At 40.4% G+C, this 23,701-nt stretch overlaps 1 protein-coding gene across 1 annotated transcript; it reads right to left on the bottom strand.

The window, feature by feature from the left end:
• Window positions 1-3,108: 3,108 nt before the first annotated feature.
• On the bottom strand, window positions 3,109-6,792 carry LOC148848727 (calmodulin-binding receptor-like cytoplasmic kinase 2). Its single transcript, XM_088948073.1, has 6 exons — window positions 6,209-6,792; window positions 5,564-5,808; window positions 5,254-5,422; window positions 5,052-5,141; window positions 4,658-4,959; window positions 3,109-3,809 (listed from the first exon to the last, which is right to left on the bottom strand). The coding sequence occupies exons 1-6, from the start codon at window positions 6,480-6,482 to the stop codon at window positions 3,546-3,548; spliced, it is 1,344 nt and encodes a 447-aa protein (XP_088804199.1). The 5' UTR covers window positions 6,483-6,792; the 3' UTR covers window positions 3,109-3,545.
• Window positions 6,793-23,701: the final 16,909 nt, after the last annotated feature.

Below are 23,701 nucleotides of genomic sequence, written 5' to 3' on the forward strand. Positions count from 1 at the left end.
TCTTGCTTTTTTTCTTCCCAATAACCTTGAGAGGGGCTATTGAGGTTGCTAGAACTTGCATCGGCCTAGACAATTTTGTCTGATTTTCTCCATCTTTCTTTTCCTTTTTCCTTTTGGAAATCATCCAAGTGATGTTCTTTGAAGGTAGCCAAGCTAAGTTCTATGTCATGGGCACGGGTGGCCAATTCCTCAAATATTCAGGTTTTATTCCCTCGAGGATGTAATGCAAACCCCATTGCATGCCTTGAATACAAGTATCAATAGCTGAAGCTTCTGAGAGCTTGTCTCGAAAATTGAGGTAGAGATTTCTCCACCTGTCAATATAGTCAATGACTAATTCATCTTTTCTCTGTTTGGTGGTAGTAAGTTTGTACATGCTTATAGTACGTCGAGTATTGTAGAAGCGACCTGGGAACTCTCTTTCTAATTGATCATGACTATCAATTGATTCAAAAGGGAGGTCAGTGTACCAGTCAAAAGCATTTCCTCATAGAGATCGTACAAATTGCTTTACCATCAAATCATCATAGGTCTCGACATTGTTGCATGTATCAACGAAGTGCGCAATATGTTGCTTGGGGTTGCCTTTCCCGTCAAATGGTTGAAACTTCGGGGGGTGGTACCCTAACGTCATAGGCATATGATCAATGCTCTCAGTGTATGGCTTAGTAAACACCGAGGATGACTATGATCAATGCTCTTAGTGTATGCGCAATATGTTGTTATACTGAGAGGGAGGCGACCGAAGCATGTTGGGTGCCTCGTATGTTAGTACGTTGTGGTAACTCCTCTAGGGGAGGGTCTACTTGTGGGGTGAACCCTGGTGGGTATGAAGGCCCTTGGCTAGATGTCATTATTTGCATTTGTTCCATTCGGTTCATGAGAGAAGCAATTTGAAGGACCTTGTCTTCCACCATCTTTGTTAACTTAGCGATGATCGTAGCCATCTCAACAAGTTGTTCTCCCACTGTGTAGCTCCGGCCATGATGATGGGTGCTACTGAAGTGTAGGAGCGAGTCTGCAACTCTCTGGTCTTAGGAGAGGGGATGAGAGTCAGACCTTGAGCCAGTACTAGATTCCACATGGATGCTCATGTGGAGTTGTTGAGTTCAACTCTTTTCTCAGAGCTACCCCTTCCTTAGTAGCGTCCTTCACCATTAGAAACCTTAAAGGTTCCATTTTGGTGTTTCAGCTTTTTGAAGGAACTGCTAGAATTGTATAGGGAGCAAGAGATGCAACCAATTGTGAATTCTTAAATGTTGTCATGCGACAAGTGGTTGGTCTCTCGTACTTAGAAGTTGGCAAAGCACTTGAACTCGATGAACTTGAGCTATATGTGATATTTTTCTTGTTTTCAAAGACACTTGATGTGCTGACTTGAGAGATGAGTGGAAGGAGGTGTCCCACTAGGCGTGCCTGAAATTTGTCAACACAAATTTCGTGCTAAATTTGGAGAACAAAAATTAATGCGGATAAATTCAAAGAAACTTATTTATTTTTTTGCAGAAATTTAAGTGGGATACAAACTCTTTTTTTTTTTTTTTTTGCAAAGAAAACCCTCTGATTCTGTTGTCACGAATACAACCCAAACTTGTACTTGTACCTTGTCATGAACACGATCTGAAAATCTTGACAACTTGTAGTTGTAGAAAGAACTTGCAACGATCAATTGTACGTGCACAAGATAGGAGAATTTTCTTTCTTTTTTTGGTTGCAGTAATTTGATGGAGCTTTTGGTTGTAGCAACTCAAAGGTTGAAATCCTTTTGCCGACATTGTATGGAGCTTTAACAGTTTCGAAACTTCAATGGCTGAGGAGCCAAAATTCTGATTTTTCTTCCCTTGATCTTGGTGCAGCCCGTTTCTTCTTTTTCTTTGTCAAAAGTAACGGAAATAATGGAGAGGAATTGGGTAGTTGATAGGGGAGCTGAAGGAAAGAAAAACTGAAGGAGGGCTACAGCTTCCCTCTTGTTTTCTCCTCTATTTATAGAGGTTCACCATTAGATGATGAGATGGTCTAAGGATTTGAATTGATCCGAATCCACCCATCATTGTTGCAATTCAATTAATCACCATTTATTGCTAATTGACATGAGACCCACAAATTTGATGATTCAATGATCAATTTATCAATCCCCAACATGCCTTATTAAGGTAAATTGGTTTGACTAAAATCCCAATACTTGAAATCAAGTGCCATTTGGCAAAGGGGTTGGGTCCACATATCATTCAGCCCATTAACCACCCTTATTTCCTTCCATATTCGATCAATTAAGCCCATATCAAATCCTAGTTGCCTTTGGAATCTACCAAATCATAATTAAAATTTTTGTCGGTCTGTCATTTGGTGACAAGTTCCAATGTGTGATTTTCTTTCCAATTTGATTTCTGTAAGACTGGTGTACTTGTAAATCAAGTGATTAAATCACTTCCTTTATAGTATCTCCTTGAGCTAATAGGCCAATACACTGGGTCCCACCTAAAAAATCACTCCTCTTAGTGGTCCCAGCAACTCCTTTCGATTTAATTTAATATTGGGCCCTACTTAACTTCTTGCGCCAAAAAAAATTATATTCCAACAGTTGGAATATATTATAAGAGAAAAGAAAAGACCAAAGATTTGGTGAGTATCTTGGTTTACTGACTGTAACACAGATTACAAGACTATTTGAAACGTGGAAAGACCAATAACTTCGTTTGAAACTTCTTGATTTTGGTCTTTTTGGGCACTATACTGCTTTGAAACACGGAAAGACCAAATTTTTTGTCTTCCATGCTTTCAAAAGTCTGAAAGACCTTAAAGAAAGACTTGTCAAATACCTATTAATGAAAGCTATGGAGCATTTTTACCAATAGAGTTGGGGAGATTGGAAACAGTCTAAACAGTCCCATCAAATGGTGGTTTGAAATGAAAGGCAAAAAAGGGCACTAACAAACATGTCTTAAAAAAAAAAGAAGTAAACAGTAGATTGAGTTCAAGACTCAGTTTGAATAGAATATAAATACAAATATGTACAGTATAAAACAAGGTTTAGAAATACAAATTGAGTTATAGCTTCATTTTGTATTTGAATTCTTCCCATTCTGAACCCATTCAAAGATATTGGTATAAAGCAATTTTAAGATAGGTACCTTGATATCCAAAAGAAGATGGTTCAAATCAACAATATCTAAAGACATTACACGCTTGAGTGAGCCGACCCCCAAGTCCCCAAAAATATTAGTAAAATAAGGAAATGAAACCATTGATAGTCGATACAAGCACACATTTACAGGCCTATGTATAAATAAATTATGCAAACCAATTACAAAACTCCATTTGACAAATTTGAAGTTCATATGTAGAGCCAATCCTTTTCTTGAAATCTGCAAGCAGCCAATCAGTTGAGAGCCTCGTGGTAGAGGTCCAAATGGGTGGATTATCCCGGAACAGAAAAAAATAAATAAAAAATCCCCAAATCTCTCCATCCTGGCTTCAGTAATTTGTAATTCTAAATCTCTGATGCAGCTCTGAATTAAAAATTTAAAGCTAACACACTGGATCTCTTACTCTTCTCTTGTGGAAGCACTTCTGTGGGAATGAGATGAGAGAGAGCGGAAGTCTGACGCTGACACCTCTCTGTAATCCTTACGGATGCTCCATAGGATCTCTGCACACCTCCTCATGCTAGGCCGACTCTGTCTGGTTGGAGCCAAGCATTGCAAGGCTAGCTCGAGAATCTTTTCTATTGCTAAGTTAGTAGCAGAAGTCCGTTCTAGCCTTGGGTCTAACGTGAGAATAGCATCACCATCGGTGAATTTCTTTATTGCCTGGCTTCCCACAAATTCAAATTGTCTATGTATCACATTTCTAATAGAAAACAGAGCACTCACTAAGGTTGTGTTTGGTACCATTGTCACTTGCAATGTTTTAGGTTGGCTCATACGAATTTTTGAGAAATGGTCTTATTACATCAGATTAAGATTAGATAACCACTTTTATTAAAAAATATAGGGAAAAATATAATTTGAGCCGGTTCAACATTTAAATTAGGCTGCAGGTTGGTTCAGAAACTAGCAAAACTCTGACAGCCGGTTCTATATTTCAAATTATAAAAATCCCTGCCATTTCATCGGAGGCTTATGTAACTGTTGCCAACATGAGACTCTTAACCCATGTCACGTACAAAAAGCCTATACCAAAATTGGCAAAAAGGATTTTTAGTATAGGCTTTTTACTGTGTCCAACATGGACTAAGAGTCCTATGTTGGCAAGAGCCTCGTAACCCTCCAATGACATGGCGGAGGTTTTTATGATATGAAATATACGGTCAATTGTCAAGGTTTTGTTGGTTTTTGAATCAACCTGCAAAATCATTTTAAATGTTAACCGGCTCAAACTATAATTTTTCCAAAATTATAGGCTTTGGATTGGTTGTTGGCATTTATGGTAGAAACATCAAATTTGGCGAAGAAACAGCAATGGTACCAAATATTGTAGTGGTAACTTAAAACATTTGTGGTAGGAAAAATATATTCTTATTGACCAACCTAAAAACGTTATAAATAAAAGTGGCAACGATACCAGATACAAACTAATTTTCTTGCAATGCCACTAGTAGCTGTAACCTTGTGACTCAGGAAGAAATTAAAACAAGAGAGAAAGAAGAAAAACATACCCATCTAGCAGTTACCCGTTCCTTGAGTTCCCGTTTGGGTTCAATGGGTCGCCTGCCTGAGACTAGTTCCACCAACAGCACCCCAAAAGAGTAGACATCACTTTTCTCAGTGAGCTGGTAAGTTCTCATATACTCAGGATCCAAGTATCCTGCAGTTCCTTTAACTTGGGTGGATACATGTGTCTGTCCCGTATCACTGTCAGCAGCCAAGCGAGCAAAACCAAAGTCAGCCACTTTGGCACGAAGATGCTCTGTGAGAAGGATATTCGAAGACTTGATGTCTCTGTGAATAATAGGATGATCTGCATGCAACAGTCCCATAATCCAATCTGAATGAATTTGTTCAGAGCTAATGTATGAAAAACCAGATAAGTTTAGATGGTTGGATTCATACCAGTGTACATGTGAAGATATGTAATCGCATGAGCCACATCAATGGCGATATCCAGCCTTGCAGCAAGGTCGAGAGTGTTGCCATGCAAGCCTGTGTCATGTTCATTCATTCCCTTAAACTCTTCCTCCATTTCAAGTTTCAAGAATTCATTAATTAATGGGATAATGGGGGGGGGGGGGGGGGGGTAGATAGAAGAACTCACAATCCAAGTGTTCTCTAAGGGTTCCACTGGGAACATACTCAACAACGACAATCCTTTCATCCACTTGCTCTATATACCCATAGAACTTGACCAGATTCAAATGCTCGATTTGTGCCAATGTCCGGATCTCGCTTTGAAACTCCACGCTCAAATGCTTATCATAGATAGACTGCAATGAAAGTGAAACCAGAAACATGATCAGACCCCATTGCTTGCACATTGCACTTAACTCTATTCTCTGTTTTAGGCTCCTAAACATAGAAAGAGAACTAAGAAACAATCTGGTTAAAGCAATCGCTGGCTGGCCAACCTTCTTCGCACGCTTAACTGCAACGAGGGTTCCGTCCTCGAGTCGACCCTTGTAGACTGTACCGAACCCTCCTTGTCCAATCTTTAAAGTGGGGGAGAAGTTCCTGGTAGCCTTGTAGATCTCTGCGATAGTGAATTTCACACTCCCAGGTTCCATTGTCTGGGTTGAATTGTAGGACCTAGAATAGATCCCTCGGTTTGAAGTACGTCTCCTTTCTCTACAAGAAACTGAACTTTCCGACGCAACTAAAGAGAATAAACAAATTAATCAAAAAACTTTCTTCATCTTCTTATGTTCCATAAACGAAAATTACAAAGTGGAGAAATAAATCTTTATAGGTATCAAAAATTCAAAAGACTTTCACAGACAATCGTCACTATGAAGATAGAACAGACTATGAACCAAGGTAATTGTGAGCAAGATCAAACAAAATACCAAAAATATATATAAAGAAAAGCAGGGATTTCAATCAATAAATAAATTTGTATGAAATTAAGACTTCTCTACATATTTGATTGCTGGAATCCATATAAGTTCACCGGGGATCGAAATCTCAAACAATAGAAAGCTCAAATTCGAACACGAGATAATCTACTTGATAATTAATTCTCCCATTTGAAGTGATAAACTAAGAAGATAAATTACCAGAAGGAGCGCGAAATTCATTAGAGTAAGGGCCTCCACCTCTAGATGATTTCAGTTCGGGAGCAAAGCACGCACCAATCACACCCGCAAACGACCTCGCTGCAATCTTCACCGGATTCCATCCGGCAACCATTCTGCGAACACTAGAGACGTCAGAATAAGGGGAGCTAGGAGCAAAACTCGATCTGTCAGGTGTTCTACTGCCGAGACTCGACCGGTCAGGAGTTCTCCGAACGTCGGAACTTGGGTTCCGGCTTCCAAACTGTTTTCTCATCGTCGGAGAGGATAAGAGGCGGAACGGCAAAGTGTCGGGCAGTTGGCCCTTCCTAATGGTAAATTGGTATTTGGTAATGGAAGAAGACTTCGATTTTTCTTCGGCCGGTGAGTCTAACGTATGCCCGAGTCGTTAAAGAAGCAAAGAACGAGAGGGAAGTCCACGCTCATGGTCAAATGTGGAGGGTGGGATGTGGTTACTGTTGGCCACGTTTCAAGTTTTTGTTACTAATTTTTTTATAAAAATTTCGGTTCGGTACAGCCCTATAGAGTTGAAATGGAGTAAGATGGCTGATGATTACACAAAGGTCATATAGATCTATGGTTGAAATGAACGATAAACAAATTAGCTTCCCCCACTCCCCGGTAGATTTTCTTTGATGGGCCTTCTTTAATGTTTAATGATGGGCCCACTCCCATAGATTGACGAATTCCAGGCCCAGTTCTATTTAATGAGAAAGAGAGAGAGGGCCCTTTCTAGTTTTCTTCTCACGCCATGGGTGGGCAGGCCTAGCTCGCTCTTTAAGTTAGTTGGCATCACCAATGAATGCATACATTAAAGTCCACGCAGTAATAAAATAAAATAAAATAAGAAAAAAAGAAAAAAGAACAAAAGATAAGGCGCTGCTTGACAACGGCTGAAAACAGAATTAAATGACTTATTATTTTCTCTTTTGGTGCATACAGTTAAGGCTCTGTTTGGAAACTTTTTTTTTCTAGAATTTTCATGGGATATTTTTATTCCTCTTATCTAAGCATATAGTGGGCACAAAAAGGGCATATATATCCTTTACCTTCACTTCATAAACTGCCCACTTATAACCATTCAAAAACTGATCACCTATAACCGTTTAGAAACTGATACCTGTATTAAAATAATACAAAAATACAAAATTTTATACTCTACAAATTTGTATTTATACTCTTTCCAAACTGAGCCTAAAAGATATAAAATGAGTCGAACCCTGAACCCAAGCCCATTGAAGATGAAATTGGTCAAATCGGTTGACCTGGTCAAACATCCACCTAGAATTTGTTGCATCAAGGAATTTGCCCATCATTACGTTGAAGCATAATGAGCAACGCTATATATGTTAAATCCTTAATATGTTATAGTAATAAATTTGTTGACAAGCTTACCACAAATAAACAATGTCCTCTCTCTCTCTCACTCGTTCACACGCTCAAAATTGTACCTACTCTCTTAGAATAAATTCTCCTTTAGGAAATTTTCTTTAAAAGAATGGAGAAGAGGCTAGTGGGATGACTTAAAGAAGTTGTTGGGTTGATTTTTTTTGGTGGTTGACTTTATGTTAAAAAGGATTTAGGTGAAAGCAAGCAATGATTTAAGCATTCATAATTTAATGATAGATATAAGGCTGAATAAAACGGAATGGAGAAATAGGATTCATATAGCCGATTCCATATAATGAGAAGAAGGCTTCGTTGCAGCGGTCTTCTCTACCTAGGCCTAGGCTTGGATCGGCCTAGGTTCCAAGCCTAAAACATAAGCCTGAGCCGAGATCTACATCTACCTAATTCCAGGCTTATGTATTTTATATATAAAATTAGAGTCATTCATAAAAAATCGATCAATTTAATTTTCGGTAAACTTAAAAATTGATGGTTAATCAAACCAACCGGTGTGTATTTATATCTATAGAGAGAGATATGATATATTATAAAATATAATATGCATTATATATATTACAAAAACCAAATTCAGTTATGTTTTGATTTAGTGATTTCAAAACTAGTAGTATTGGTTCGATTTCAAAAAATAACCCATAGTTTGGTACCCCTATATATAATACATATGTTTCAAATATATGTAGACTGAGTCAATCTTGAGCTTGAAAATCCAAGCCTAACCGTAAAATTTACAAGCCTTTTGTGAGACCGGACTCAGCCAGGCTTAAACACATCCTAAGTGCAAATCTAAAATTTGTAAGCCAGGCTTGTGCAGACCAAGTTGGACCGTGATAAAATGGTTGTCCCTAATAGGGAACCTTCCATAGAAAATGTATTTAATTCCAATCAATATAAAGGCTATTGTTTGAATGCAACAGACTAAATATGTAATAAAAAATAGTACATAAGAAAATAAAGATTACAGGAAAGATAAAACACATAAAGGGATTTTAGGAGATGACTAGCCAACCCTGGCCCACATCCTCTACTCAGGACCGTCCTGAAATTTTCACTAACTAAACCTAACGGTGGCAATCAAACCAATACAACCCAATAGGGTTTTCAAGTGCCTACTACACCTAGATAGGCTTTCTTAGTACTATCCCTACCAACAACTTGCTGTTCACCTCTTAGAACACTAACAGGTTACAAGTGTTATAACAAACTAAATACAAATACAAGTAATTAGCTTTTAACTAGGCAAATATAAGTGATGAGGGGTAATTTGGTCCACTGAATGACATCACGATACATGGCATCTAAGTGATACTTCGGCGTTGAATAAGTAGATCACCTCGACAAGTTGGCTCATAGCACCTCGCATAGGCCAACCTAGAGTACCTCAACTCGGCCGAACTAATAGGACTCCGAGCTAGGAGTGACCTACTTCTGAATTGGGCGAGCTATGAGAAATACCACTTGCAACCTACAGGGCACACTCGATGACTTGTCACATAGATGTGTTGCTAGTCTGGGATCTCTGGAGTATTGGTGAGTCAACCGTTAGGCCGACCTACCCGCACCGCACGCATCAAAGTTAATCAGACAGACCTCAGTCCCCTGTGTAGATTACGTAAACGTCATTACTCTCCCAACTTAACGGAAACATATCTGTGAGAACATGAGACCCGCTGTTAGAGGTCTCTGGTCACTCACACCTATATAAATGGCTCATTTCTACCCAAAGAGGTACGCGCAATTAAGCTCTCGCACTCTCTAAATCCTGAAGAATTCTAAGAACTCTTCGCTGACTTAAGCATCAAAATGCTCACCCCAGGTACAAACAGCCCGAACACTCTAACTCTTTCTCTTGTAGAACAACACAGCTCGGCTAGCTAGCTCGGCCATCAATAAGGCAAACATCCGATTTGGCATCTGAGTCATTCGGCACGTGAGAGCCGCCAGATCTTACACCATCAATAAGCATATACAAGCAAGATAATATCAATGGCAAGACAACCAACACAATAACAAATTTAGTACATGAAGAGTTTCTCAAACTATATGAGAAATATATAAGCCTCAAAGCCTACTCGGTTTTTCACACATAAACTGATTTAAGCACAAAGAGAGTTCTCTTTTCTCAAACTCCTGCTCTTAGAAAATTCTCTCAATATAGAAGATGCAATAGCAATGCAATTTCTTATTTTTCTTCACCCTTCAAACATCATTTCATAGAAACAACCAAAACATATAGGATTTAATAAGAGAAAATGGGATTTAATAGCTTAAATATAACACTTTATGAGAATGGATTAAATGAGGTGTAATATAATAATTGAAGTTGGATTAAATACACAAATATAGACATTTTAGTAGCCACTGAACTTGGCATTAAAGATATAATGAAATTACTTTTATACCCTTTCTCAAACAAAAGAAATAGAGGATAATTTTAGTCTAAAAAAGTTTTACACTACATCCACACTTCTATATATAGTATAGATATTAGTTATATTTTTGTAACTGCTCATTTTATTGATGAAAAATGGATTTTACATATAAACAAATTAAGTTTTACTAGATTAGAATGACCACATACTGATCCAACTATTGCCACTAGGTTTGTCATATTTTTACATTTATGTGTATGACATGGTTTAAAGATTATTTCAGAATATGTTAAAAAATTAGAAATTGTATTTTGTATATTAGACATTCATGTCCAAGAAAACAAAATTTTAAAAATTTATTTCATCAATATAGAACAAAATCTAAAAATTTTGTGTTGGATGTCCAACATAGATGGAATTCCAAATATGCTATGAAAGAAATTAGTATACGATGTAAAGAAGTTATATCAATCTTTTATAAGCAGAGAATAACAAATAATATGATAACATATTTTGATTGGGAAATGAGAAGTTGTATAAAAGAATTTTTATAACTATTTAAGGATTATGTAAATATTTTTGGTATTTATTATCTAATTTCCTCTATTTTACTTAAGCAGTTATTTATAATTAGTGAGTGTTTTTCAAAATATAGAAATGAACAATATTTTCACAATATTGTTGAATAAATGGAAATTAAATTTAAAAAATATTGGGAACATATTTCTCCTTTATATTGTTTAGCTACGATATTAGATGTGAATATAATACTTAATTCATATAATCAAAATATGAAAATAGATATAGGTAAACAAAAAATAATAAATTAAAAAATATTATTTAATATGTATAATTTGTATGAATCTAAAATTTAAAAACCAGTTCAATGCCACCTATTGAACATTGTAGTAGAAATACCACATCAAGTAAAGTTAATGTGTGGTCCTTAATAAGTAGAGGCATTGTTTCCTCATCTTACTATATTTTAGGTTCATATTTAAATGAACTTAAATTTTATTTGCAAAACAATTTCCTAACTTTCCTTATATCTAAGGAAATAGAAATTTTTTAGAGTTTAGATTGGTGCTGTAAGGTTGGTATTGTAATGATGGCCTTAGTTATGGAAACATAAGTATGATGCAAAAAGGGAGTATAACAAGAAAGTTTAGAAAGACACTTTTGAGATGAAAAAATGAAATCAAAACTTGGAGAATATTCTAATCTCTAATATACTTCTTTATATATGTCTATTTATAGGCAAAAAACAGAGTCAATTTTGCATTCATACTCATCAATAATTCAAATCTGGAGATTGTTAAGATGGTGACATAGGTCAGGTTAAGATTCAAATCTTGCATTCCTACCATATGCCATATCTAAGGGGATGCATTTTGTCATTTGTAATTGTCGCTTCAGTGGCTTGTTTCCCAAATTTTGTCTTTTGTCAATATAGTCCGTGGATATACTTTTCAACGTGTAGGTCTGTGGGGCTCACTCAGACCCTCAGAATGCCAAACATCAAGATTAACACCACAAAAGTGCACACGAGCAGCTCACAACTAAACCCCACATTACGATGAACCCACAGCACACCAGCATCCTTGCGACGAATTCGCAATACATATCACAATAATAATGACAAACCTGTGGTTCATTGAGTCAAGCTAGTGTCAGAACCCAAAGAAACTGCAGCCAAGCCCTTCCTAGAGCCCCAAGCTCTCCTAAACATGCGATGAAGCCATGCCTGCTAAAGCGTGCGATGAACTCACAACCCGCGAACTTGCCCATGACCTAGGTTAGGACGAACCCAATCCGAGACCATGGTGAGGCCTGCATATGCCCAGATACACATGGATCTCATGATGGCTAAGGACACAGTGAGTCACCACATGAAAACAGGCAACCATTGTCTGTCAAATGATGATGTCACAGATGCCATGCAGGATTAGTTATGATGTGCAAAAGGGCAGTAACACACGTAAGTAATGAGGGACCTCAAGGATAAGGAAAGCCAATTCTCAAGAAAATCCTCATGAAATGTGTGGCGAAACCCCAGTAGTGCACCCAATAATTGACAACGAATCAAATATTCCCTTTCTCGATATGGAATGAATATTCTCATCTCCTACCTTTTAGGATCTTAGGATCTACTCCATAAATAGAGATCCTCCTCGTATTAGAATTCATCAGATCTCAAGCACTTGTCACCCAATATTCCCGAGTATGCTCCAACTCTCCCATTCTGCATCCTTAACCTAGAGATTCTCATGAGACCTTTCTCTGTCTTTCAAAGAGACTGCTCTCCAACCAAGCCTTACCCCTCTTACAGTAGAATCTCTGGTTTTGCCTTTGATCATGAAGAATCGCCTCGAGAAGGATCAACCTCATCACCATCCCCGAAGAGCAGGCCAACACTCAAGAGAACACCAATCTTAGGGTGGAAAACCAACCTAAGATGGAAACACCCATCCAAGACGATATTGAGATACTCTCAAACAAAGTCTATGGGTTTGAGGCATTGTTTGAAGACAGGTTCAAGAGGTTGGAACAGATGTAGGAAGAAATGAGAAGCGCTCTCCATATCCTGCTCAACCATTCAACCTCGACTAAACAAACCCTTGCCGCCACTCTCTCCAACGTCCCCAACTCGAACCCTAACCCCAGATGCCACGCCTCTAACCCAAAGCTTGCCAACCCGACCCCTGCTATTCCCAAACAGTCCAATAGAGCCAACCAAGCTTCGACTCAAACAGGATACCAACCAACTCACCAGCCTCATACCTTCCCCTGCACTGACCCGGTGACGGAAACCCCTCTCAGCTAAGACGAACTGAGAGAATACATCCAATGATTGGTGGTTGAAAGCTGAAACCAAGCATCAAATTTGGTTGTCCTGCAAAAACCATACTTCGACCGCATCCTATACAAAGCCTATCCTGTCAAGTACACCCCTCCCTAGCAGTGGCCACAATGTGATGGTCAAAGAGGCAGCCCTCAAGGAAAGGACAATGCGAACCGTCAAGGACACCTCCCCATACAACTGGAACGAGGCATATGCAGTCAATAGAAGATCCAGGAACAATGGAGGAGATAGACAAAGGTCGTATCAGCGAGACAACACATAGGGAAGGAGAAATGCACCACCACCTCCCCCCTTCCCCTACACAAAGAAAGAGGTAATCATGATAATGAACAAGCTAGTTGAGGATAGGGTCATCAACCTGCCATTACCACCGCCAGGAGTGGTCCCAGAGAGGGACAAGCGTGGTGGGAGATGGTGCAACTACCACCAAACACCACACCACGATCTAATGGACTGCTTCACTTTGAGAAAGTTGTTCATGTAGAAGGTAAAGTTAGACCAATTCATGAAGAAAGGCCCAGTTCATGTGGAAACCGATCCCCTCCCAACCCATACCTAGGGAGGTAGCATCAACATGGTTGGCGCATCCGGTTAGTACCAATCCAATGCATTGATAGAGAAACTTGAGCAGAGCGAAGAACTACAACAATTCTTCACCAAACATGGGGCCAACATGACGACACAGAAGTTGGCCATTAGAGCATTGGTAGAGGTATTCGGGTATCCACTACAACCCTACAATCGCAACCGCAACAGCGTTGAGTTCACAGCAGACGACATGTTGGTCGCTGACCCCCATCACAATAGACCTCTATAGATCATGGCGAAAATAGGGGGTTTTGATATGAGAATATCGATGGTTGACCCAGGAAGTTCCATCAATCTCATCTCCATCCACACGCTAGAATTAATGAACGTTCGGAAAGAGGACATCAGGGGACTGCCATTAGAAGTAACATACTTCAACGGGAACCCATCCATCAACGAAGGATCCATCGAGCTGCAAGTAGCGATCGGGCCATTCAACATAGTGCAAGAATTCCAGGTAATCCCGGGAAGGACTTCCTATCATGCTCTCTTGGTGTATTTATTGATACACAACTTGGCCCTCATCCCCTTGACATACCATTAGTGCATCAAAGCCAGATACCAAGGGAGATCAATAAGGATCCTGGCCACCAGAGCCCCGTTCAACATGTGTAAGACACACTTACAAGATGCCATCTACTTCACGGAGTTAGCGGAGGACGACGAGACAATGGTAGCCAAAGTTGTCTCACCCACTAGAAAGCAAGCCCGTAGGAACCTAGGAATGTAAGAAGAGAAGTAGGTGCGACCGAATGATCAAGAGTGACAAGAAAGATTACTACACCATCATCGAGGAGGTTAAAGATGCGAACCACCAACAACTAAGAAGGCGATACCCGAGGTATGACTTTATGATATAATTTATCTAGTTTAGCCTAGTAACAACATGCAATAATAGCAAAGCACCTGTTTTCTTTTTCAAAAGAAAATACAGCCTACATCTAATGTATGATCAATTCTTCTCGATATCAAATACACGCTTATCTAGTCATTTCAGTTTTCTAATAAGAATCATGAGTAATGTTTCAACCAGTACTATTTCACAACATCGCAAAATGACGTCGCAACAGTCTTACCACACACAAAACTCCCACCACTAGGCATGACATAAAGGTAAAATATCCAACTACAACCCTTTAAACACAAACAAATAGTTAGAAGAACACTTAATAACATGAGCAACTTCAGGAGCTGAAAGAAGATACCTGGAATACAGCAATGAAGTCAGAGCACCTCCGAGGTGCATGCTGGATTCCATCGACACGATCAAGGAAGCATTAGAGGAGATCAACCTAGCAACCGACGGAACAAATAAAAAACCCTTATACATATCTGCCAAGCTAGTAGCCGAGAACAAAGGAAAACTTATCACACTTTTAAAAGATAAGGAAGTATCCTTTTCGTAGAAACCTTAGAACTTGAAATCGGTTTAACCCACGTTTCTCTCACAGAATTTCAGGATGTATTCACCTAGTCATACGACTAGATGCCAGGGTTAGATTTAGATCTTGTCCACCACTCCCTGTGCATAAATCCAAAATTCTAGCCAGTGAAGCAGTTGTAGAGGATTTTTAAGCTGAAAATAACCCTAAATATCAAAGAGGAAATTGAGTGTCTTTTGAAATTGGGCTTCATTATACCTATAGCACATCCTTAGTGGCTAGCCAATATAGTCCCAGTGAAGAAGAAGAACAGACAACTAAGGTTAGTACCCTCCTACCTAACTCCTTAGCAATAGTACAACACCCAAACACTAATTTCACCTTATCATAGATGTTGAGTCAACTTTAGGGACCTAAACAAGGCCTGCCCAAAGGATGAGTTCCCTCTACCCAACATGCAGGTGTTGATAGATTCAACTGTTGAACATGAATTCTTCTCCTTCCTAGATGCTTACAATGGATACAATCAAATCTTCATGGATCCTACAGACGCACCCCACATAGCATTCAGGACACCTAGAGGAAATTTTTATTACAGATGATGCCCTTCGAGCTAAAGAACACAGGTGCCACATACTAAAGAGCGATGACTAGCGTCTTCCATGATATGATCCACAAGGAAATCGAGTGTTATGTAGATGACATAGTAGTCAAATCAAGGAAAAGAGAGGATCACTATGAGGTTTTGAAGAAAGTATTCACGAGGTGCAAAGAGTTCAAGCTGAGGTTGAACCCACTAAAATGTGCATTCGGGGTGCAGTTGGGAAAGTTTCTAGGCTACCAGGTAGACTAGATGGGGATACATCCAGACGAAAGCAAGGTTAAAGCCATCCTAGACCTCCCGCCGCCAATAAACGAATGCCAATGAAAAACATTCCTAAGGAAAGTCTCATACTTGAGAAGTTTCATCCCCGGCCTCGCGCACGCAATGCTGCCATTAATGAAGCTAGTCAAGAAATCTGTTGAATTCAAATGGACTCAAAAGAACCAAGAAACCTTTGAGCAATTATAAATGACACTGGCAAGGGCACCAATGATGTCACCACCCAAAGATGGGTGGAAATTCAGAATATGTATTGCAATAGGAATAGAGGCCATAGGATGCCTATTAGCACAGGAGGATGATAACAAAGTGGAACTCCCTATTTATTACGCTAGTAGAACCCTCAAACCAACAAAGAAGAATTATTCCCACATGGAGCAACAGTGCCTGGTCCTAGGACAAAAGGTGAAACTTATCGTGCAAAATGACCCAATCAAGTTCTTCATGGACAGACCTCCCCTTTTTGGCAGATTTGACAAATGGACGATGTAGCTCAATGAGTATGCAATAGAGTACACACATCCCAGAGCCATCAAGTGCCAGGCAGCAATGGATCTATGCCACATTTCCATCGAATACTAATTTTCCTATATTAGATGAGGTCCCAGGAGACACATCAATGGTCGCCCTAGCCGATAGTAGAGAGTGGGTCCTAACCTTCGACGGGAGTAGTATGAGCACCTCGGACGGTGCTGGAGTAACCCTAACCTTGCCTAATGGACAAACCTCTGCCTACTCCTTCAAACTTTAGTTCCCCTGTTCACACAACATAACAGAGTATGAAGCATTGGTCCTTGGTCTGATCAAAGCAATAGAAGCCGACGCAAAGAAGATAAAGGTAATTGGCAATGCTAAACTGGTGATCGGAAGCACGACGATGAAATAACTAACTATTCTACCATATAGGACCCTGATCCAGAAGCTAATCTAGAACCTAGACATAGACTTCAAACACCAAAATAGAGCTAAAAACAGGTTTGTTGATGCATTAGCTTCCTCAGGGACCAAGATGCAAGCTAGCCCAGAGCCAATAGATATCACTATCCAATTAGTCGACAAACAATCGATTTTCACCTTGAAGAACCGAGTGGAAGAGGAGCATAAAATAGAAATGGATGAATGGAGACACGAAGTGATACAAAAACTAAAAAGTCAGACCATAGGGACATAAGACATCAAGTTAATCGCAAAGTACCAACTGATGAACGGGGTGCTATACCACAAAGAATTAGACGTTGTAAGGACAAGGCCAGTTGTGGAGATGTCACAAGCACCCTATTCCATATATTGCAAAGGTTAGGGTGTTACTGGCCTACGATGAAGTGGGATTCTACCAAGGTACAAAGAGAATATGATAAATGCATCCCACAGATGGATGGCAGAGAATGTCTAGTAGTCTGTGAAAAAGACTAGAGGAGAATGTACATAGACTATCTGCAGGAGCACACATTGCCCATTAACATTGCATTAAGGAGGAAGCTATTGTCCAAAGTCAAGCGATTCTACCTCCAAGATGGAGTATTGTATAGGAAATCACACACAAGAAAACCTTTGCGATGTCTAGTTGGCGATGAAATCGATGAAATGCTGGAAGCAGCCCATAGTTCCAATCCTGTACCTCATTAAGAGAAATTGGCGCTACACAATCACATACTACACTTAGGGTTCTACTGGCCGACCATGATGGAAGATACGTAGCGGCATGTACGCAGATGCCACAAGTGCCAAATCTACGGTGAAAGGATCCATAAGCTTGCCAACAGCCTTCACCCAATCATCACACCATTGCCATTCCACACTTGGGGGTTGTCCTAATAGGCAAAATACACCCGCCTTCTAGAGGGTACTGTTCCATCATCATATCCACATATTATTTCACTAAATGGGCAAAAGCCATACCCTTGCAACAAATCTGTGCAGCCAACATAGCAAACTTTCTAAGACAAAACGTAGTCCATAGATTCAGAGTACCAATGCAGATATTGACAAACAACGGCCTATCCATCAAAAACCAAGAAGTTCGTGACCTCCTAAGGAAGTACAGTGCAAGATTAGAAACATCCACAACATATTACCCCCAGGGAAATGGTTAGGCAAAGGCCACAAATAAGACTCTACTAAGGATGTTGAGCAAAACAGTGGTTGAAAATCAAAAGGATTGGGCAGAAAAGTTATCGAAAACCCTTTAGGCTTATCGCACATCTATCAAAAAGAGTACATAAGCAATGCCCTACTACTTAGTCTACGGTCAAGAAGTAGTGCATCTAGCAAAGATAAGAGTTGTATCCGCCAAGATAGCTTTCACGATGGGTAAGAAGATTAGGCCAGAGGACTTAGATTCATTACTTGCAAACATACTCGAGGTAGTCGACGAAGCTAGAGATGCAACATCACAAAAGTAGAGCAAGTACAAGCAAGCCCTAGCCAACAATTTCAACAGACACTTGAGACCTATAAATTTCAAAGAAGGGGACAAAGTATTAAAGATGACTCTCAAAGTATTAAAGACCCCTTGAGTCCTTTTTACAAAGAAAGAGGGATAGGTTTGGAATTAGAGAGAAAGAGAGGGGCGGAAGTTGGGTTTTTTAGAAATATGGTGCCCAAGGGTTGAGAATGGAAGGTTAGGATTGTTCTAAGGTGAACCCAAGGCTGAGAAGAGAAGGAGAGGGCGCAGATTTGGGCACCTATAGCTGGAGAAATGTAATTGGTTGGTGTGATGTGGCACCCTAACATGACTAGTTGAGGTTTAAGGAGTGAGGTATAAGGTTAGGATGTTGTCTAGGGAGAGATCTAAGGGTATAAGGGGCTGCTAAGGCCTGGACGGTTGAGATTAGAGAAAGGTTGCAGTGAAAGGTGGGGATTTGTAGAGTTAGGGGCGGCTAGGAGATAAAGAGATGAGGGGGAGGCACCTAGGGCTTCAAAGAGAGAGTTATTTCATAGGAAAGGTGCCTATCTGGGTTCAACAGATAGGAAGTGCCCTCCTGTGCTCAATTTTTCATAAAAACACCCATTCTCTCAATTGGAATTCCACCAGCTTCCCAAAATCTATAGGAAACTCTGTAATTTTCACAAATTTTACCAGAATTTGTATAGGGACCCTCAAAGGTCATAGTATTAAATTTAACTGAAAAAAGGGTACAGATTAGCTAGTCTAAGGTCTAAAATACCCCTGAAATGATGACCTTATGGCATTAAAATACAAAGTTATCAACAATTGATCAAAAGGAAGGTTCATAATATCACGCATCATCGTCGCAAGCGTATTCAACATAGGACTGATGACGACGGAGGGAAGCTCGAAGGGAGGCAACCACCCACCTTGGATAATAGCCACCACAAACTCAACCACAGATTTTGTCACCATGAATCTGTTGTGCGAACGAACGCCATAGATGAGAATGCAGCCCACGGCCTCATACCCAAAAGGGGCTATGTCATTCTCATCATAGTATTTCTCCAGTAGCCCACAGGCCAACGTGAGTTCCAAATTACTTGCTAACCTTTTAAGTGATGACTCTGTTAGAGACAACACTGTGGAACCAACAGCCATGCTGATGTCCATCACGCGAGGGACATTAGGAACCCCAGTCTCTCTCTCTGTGCTCTACGCTGATTAAGAGCCATCACCGAACATAGAATATAGAGGAAAACACTACAAGCACAACAAGAAGACAGGAGCAAGTAGGCAAGACGAAAACCAATGAGACATACCGCACCTTTTAAAGGACAACCCACTCCACATACCGATAACTACAACCCAGTAGCAAGGAAGCCGAATAGATGCACTCAGATGAATCGTTGCGAAGAGTAGTATAAAACAACTTATAGATCCACTCTCCAAAAAATGGGACACAACGGTGCATTCATTTGCATATAATGACACACTCACCATCATCATTTAAACACCAAGTACCCAAACAACACACATGGCATTCATTACACTAGGACAAACAGAATAATGACCATAATGGACTTCCCTGTTCTCCTCGTTGCGAGTCTCTTTCTTCTTTCGCACCAACCCGACTGTGAGTGCAGTTGAAAAGGGAATTTATGGTTGGTTCATTATGGGCTCTTCTTCTAAGTTTTCCTTTCTTATTTCTTCTCCCCCCCCCCCAACTTAGGGTCTTCCTACTCCTTTTATTCTTTTTTAATTTTTATCTTCTCATACGGGCCCTCTAAATTCCGATCAAAGGTAGCAGTCTCCAGATCACTCCTTTGACCCTCAAACTTCTCGAGTTAGGCCTTCTGTCTTACCTGGCCAAATTGCAGATCTGCAAAAAATAAAATGAAGATCAAACGAAATGAAAATAAATTGCAAAAAGTAAATAACGAAACTAGAATTTAAAGAACTAAAATTAAAACTAAAATAAAGTAAAAGTGGTTGGGATCTGATTTCGGAGGTGGCAGTAATGGTGTTGGCAAACTGCAAGTAGGAACCCCTCCTCTTGCTTGAGCATCCTCCTCTTCCTCTACCCTTGAACTTCTTAAGATCAGCCTTTCGTTTTACTTGAGGGCAGAATCCAACCCTTTCTCAGAAGCCTTTAGGTCCTTTTTATAGAGAAGGGTGGATACAATTGGGATTAGAGAGAAAGAGGGGGGCGGAAGCTGGATTTTAGCAAATATATGGGTGCCCTAGGGTTTCTAATGAAGGGTTAGGATGGTTCAGTGATGATCCTAAGGCTGAAAAGAGAAGGAGAGGGCACCAAATATTATGTAAGGCTGAGATTTAATGACTAAAGGCTGAATGGTGAAGATTAGAATTTAGGTGGCTTCTAGGGTTAGAATGCTAAAAAGAGAGTGCCCTAGAATGGATGGTGGAGATTAGAAGGGATGGAAGGTGAGGATTTAGCAGTTAGGGGCGGCTAGGTTTGTTAAGAGTGAAAAAAATGGGTTAAAAAGCGCCCTAGGGTTTGCTAAGGCGTGGGGAGCATGCTAATACAGCAAGAGGGGCGCCAAACTGGGTTTAGCAGCTAGGAAGCACCCTCTTGCTTTCTGTTTTTCACAAAAACACCCCCTCTCTCAACTGGACTTCACACTAGCTTCCCAAAATCTGTATTTCAGCCATGAAACTTCCTAGTTTTTCCCAAAATTTGCACAGAGGCCCTTAGAGGCTACAACATTGCATTTAATTGGGAAAGGGGCACATTTTGACTATTCTAAGGCCGAAAACATCCCTAAATTGATGCCCTTAAGGCATCAAAATGTAGAGTTATCAAGTGTCAGCGCCTATATAATGCAAACCCAGTCCCAGCGTGAGCTTAGTGAGTCGCAGTTGAAGTGTGCCCGGGAGCTAAGTGAGCTAGGGAGGAGGCCATTGGTTCTTACATGCAGTCTCCTAAGTTCGAAAAGCAACGGGTGGTGGATAGTATCCCCTTGATGAAGAGAGGTTCAAGCTGTGTCATCGCTATCTCAAGTCCTTGTTCCCTGATCTTGATGTCAGCTTTGTCACTATACAAAAGGTCTCGCTTGAGCTCGTCACATAGGTGGACGAGGAGCCTATGACCCTAGAGGATGAGGAGGAGGAAGATAGCGAAGAAGGGGTCAAGCAAGAAGGCAACTAGGAGGCTCGGGATGACATCAGTGGTGATGAGTAGTCTACTCTCCACCTCGGTCGACAATTTTGTGGTAGTGTTGGTGGTCTTCTGTACCGTTCCGGGGGCTTCGTGCTCCTGTAAGATTTCAGGGGCTTTGCATTGGTCGAACTTATCAAACTTTCCCTTTCTTTTTCTTTTTCTCTTTCTTTACTAATAAAAATTAATTGTTCCTCATAGTACCTCTTCCTAGTCTCACTAGTGTTGTTAAGCTCGCTTCTGTTGTTGAAATGTCGATCCATGATATTAGATGATTCTGGCTAGCTCGCAGCTTGAAACACATTTTATTAGAGATAATATCTATGCAAGTTGTCCACATTCTAAGCCTGAGGCACTTCCCTCCCATCATGTGTTTTGAGCTCGTACGCATTCCCACCTATGGTTTTAGAAACTCTGTAGGGGACTTCCCAATTTGGGCAAAGCTTTCCTACGCTGGGCTCGGGTACTATAACCTTTCTGAGCCGTCCTGGTTGGATGAGACGTCCACATGGAGTATCCAGGGCTCCTCATCCCTACTTGTTGTCTCACAAGCTAGAGGAGGTGCTGCATTGGACAAAGCTTCTGCTTCCAGCTCTGTCGATTCGGGCGATGACGAGCTAAAGGTACACTCGGCAATGAAATTTGCTAGGACCTGTGCATTTATCGCTATTCACAGTTCATACCGGATATCATATTCACTGAGCTTGATTGCCCACTTGATAAGTCTCCCCGAGACCTCAGGTTTATGAAGGACTTGTTTCAGAGGTCGATCGGTTAGTACCACATGGTGTGGACCTGGAAATAGGGCCTTAGCTTTCAGGCGGATAGAACCAATGCAAAGGCGAGCTTCTCTATATTGGGGTACCTTGTTTCAGTGACGTAGAGAACCTTGCTTGCATAGTACATTGGTCGCTGCACTTTGTCTACTTCTCTTACAAGGACTGAGCTAACTACCTTGTCACTCATAGAAAGGTAAAGTTTAAGCTTGTCTCCCAATCTCTAGCCTGGTCAATAGAGGTGGCGAGCTGAGGTACTACTTTAGCTCATCAAAGGAAAGCTGGCACTCCTCCATCCACTTGAAAGATTGGTTTTTCTTTATAGCCTTGAAGAAAGGAAGACATTTCCCAATCGATTTAGACATAAATCAATTCAAGGCTGCTATTCGTCCAGTTAGTCTTTGGGTCTCCTTAACCGAGCTGGGTGGTTTAATGTCTAGGATAGCTTGGATCTTCTCAAGATTTTCCTCTATGCCACGTTGGCTAACAATGTAACCCAGGAACTTACTTGAGGTCACACCGAAAGCACACTTGTTTGGGTTTAATTTTAAATTATGTTTTCTCAAAATATTGAACACAAGATTTAAATCAAAAATCAAATTCTTCAAAAAAAGTGTCTTTACAACCATGTCGTCCATGTAACATTCCACTTTATTACCAATTAAATCATTAAAAAGAAAATTGACTAAGCGGTGGAAGTTCACCCCAGCATTTTTAAACCAAAAGGCATGACCTTGTAGCAGTACAGGCATTTTTCAATAATAAAAGCGGTCTTCTCTTGGTCTTCTGGATCCATCAAGATCTGGTTGTAACCTAAGTAGGCGTCCATGAAACTGAGTAGCTCAAATCCCAAGGTCGCATCCACCAGGCGATCTATGCTAGGTAAGGGGAAGATGTCCTTTGGGCAAGCTTGGTTCAGGTCTGTAAAGTCTATGCAGATCTGTCATTTGCCGTTCGCCTTCTTTACTAAGACCAGATTTGCTATCCAGTTTGGGTATTGGACTTCCTTTATGAAGCCTTCTGCTAGCAACTTCCCCACCTCCTCATCCACTATGTGCCACCTTTTCGGGGTGAGGTTTCTCTTCCTCTACCAGACAGGTCTAACTATAGGGTCAATGTTAAGTTTATGAGTTATCAAACTAGGGTCTATGCCAGGCATTTCAATTGCTAACCAAGCAAAAATATCTAAATTATTTAACAAGAATCTTACCAGTTCAGATCGTAGAGGTTCTTTCAAGTGAGCTCCAATCTAGAGCATTTTCTTAGGTTCAGTTTTGGAGACCCGTATTGTAATGGTTTCTTCAGTCGGGCGAGCTCTTTCTTTTGTGTTTTCCAGCGGTGGTTCTAGGTCGATCTCTGTGGCAATCTTTCCCTTTGCTTTCAAGGATGCTACATAACATTTTCTAGATTCTAGCTGGTCTCCGCGTAGCACCCCTATACCCATGTCTGTTGGAAACTTTAGCACGAGGTGATATGTTGATACTACTGCTCGTAGTGCATGTAGGATAGGTCATTCCAAAATCGCATTGTAAGGCGACAAGGAGGCAACCACAAGGAAATCATGTTCAAATCATACCGTGTGGGGCGGCGAGCCTGCCTCAACCGGCACTCTTACCCTACCAATCGGGCAAACT

This window comes from Nelumbo lutea, chromosome 6 (genome assembly GCF_056320005.1).
Source record: "Nelumbo lutea isolate HS-2025 chromosome 6, American lotus-T2T, whole genome shotgun sequence".
Lineage (NCBI taxonomy): Eukaryota > Viridiplantae > Streptophyta > Magnoliopsida > Proteales > Nelumbonaceae > Nelumbo > Nelumbo lutea.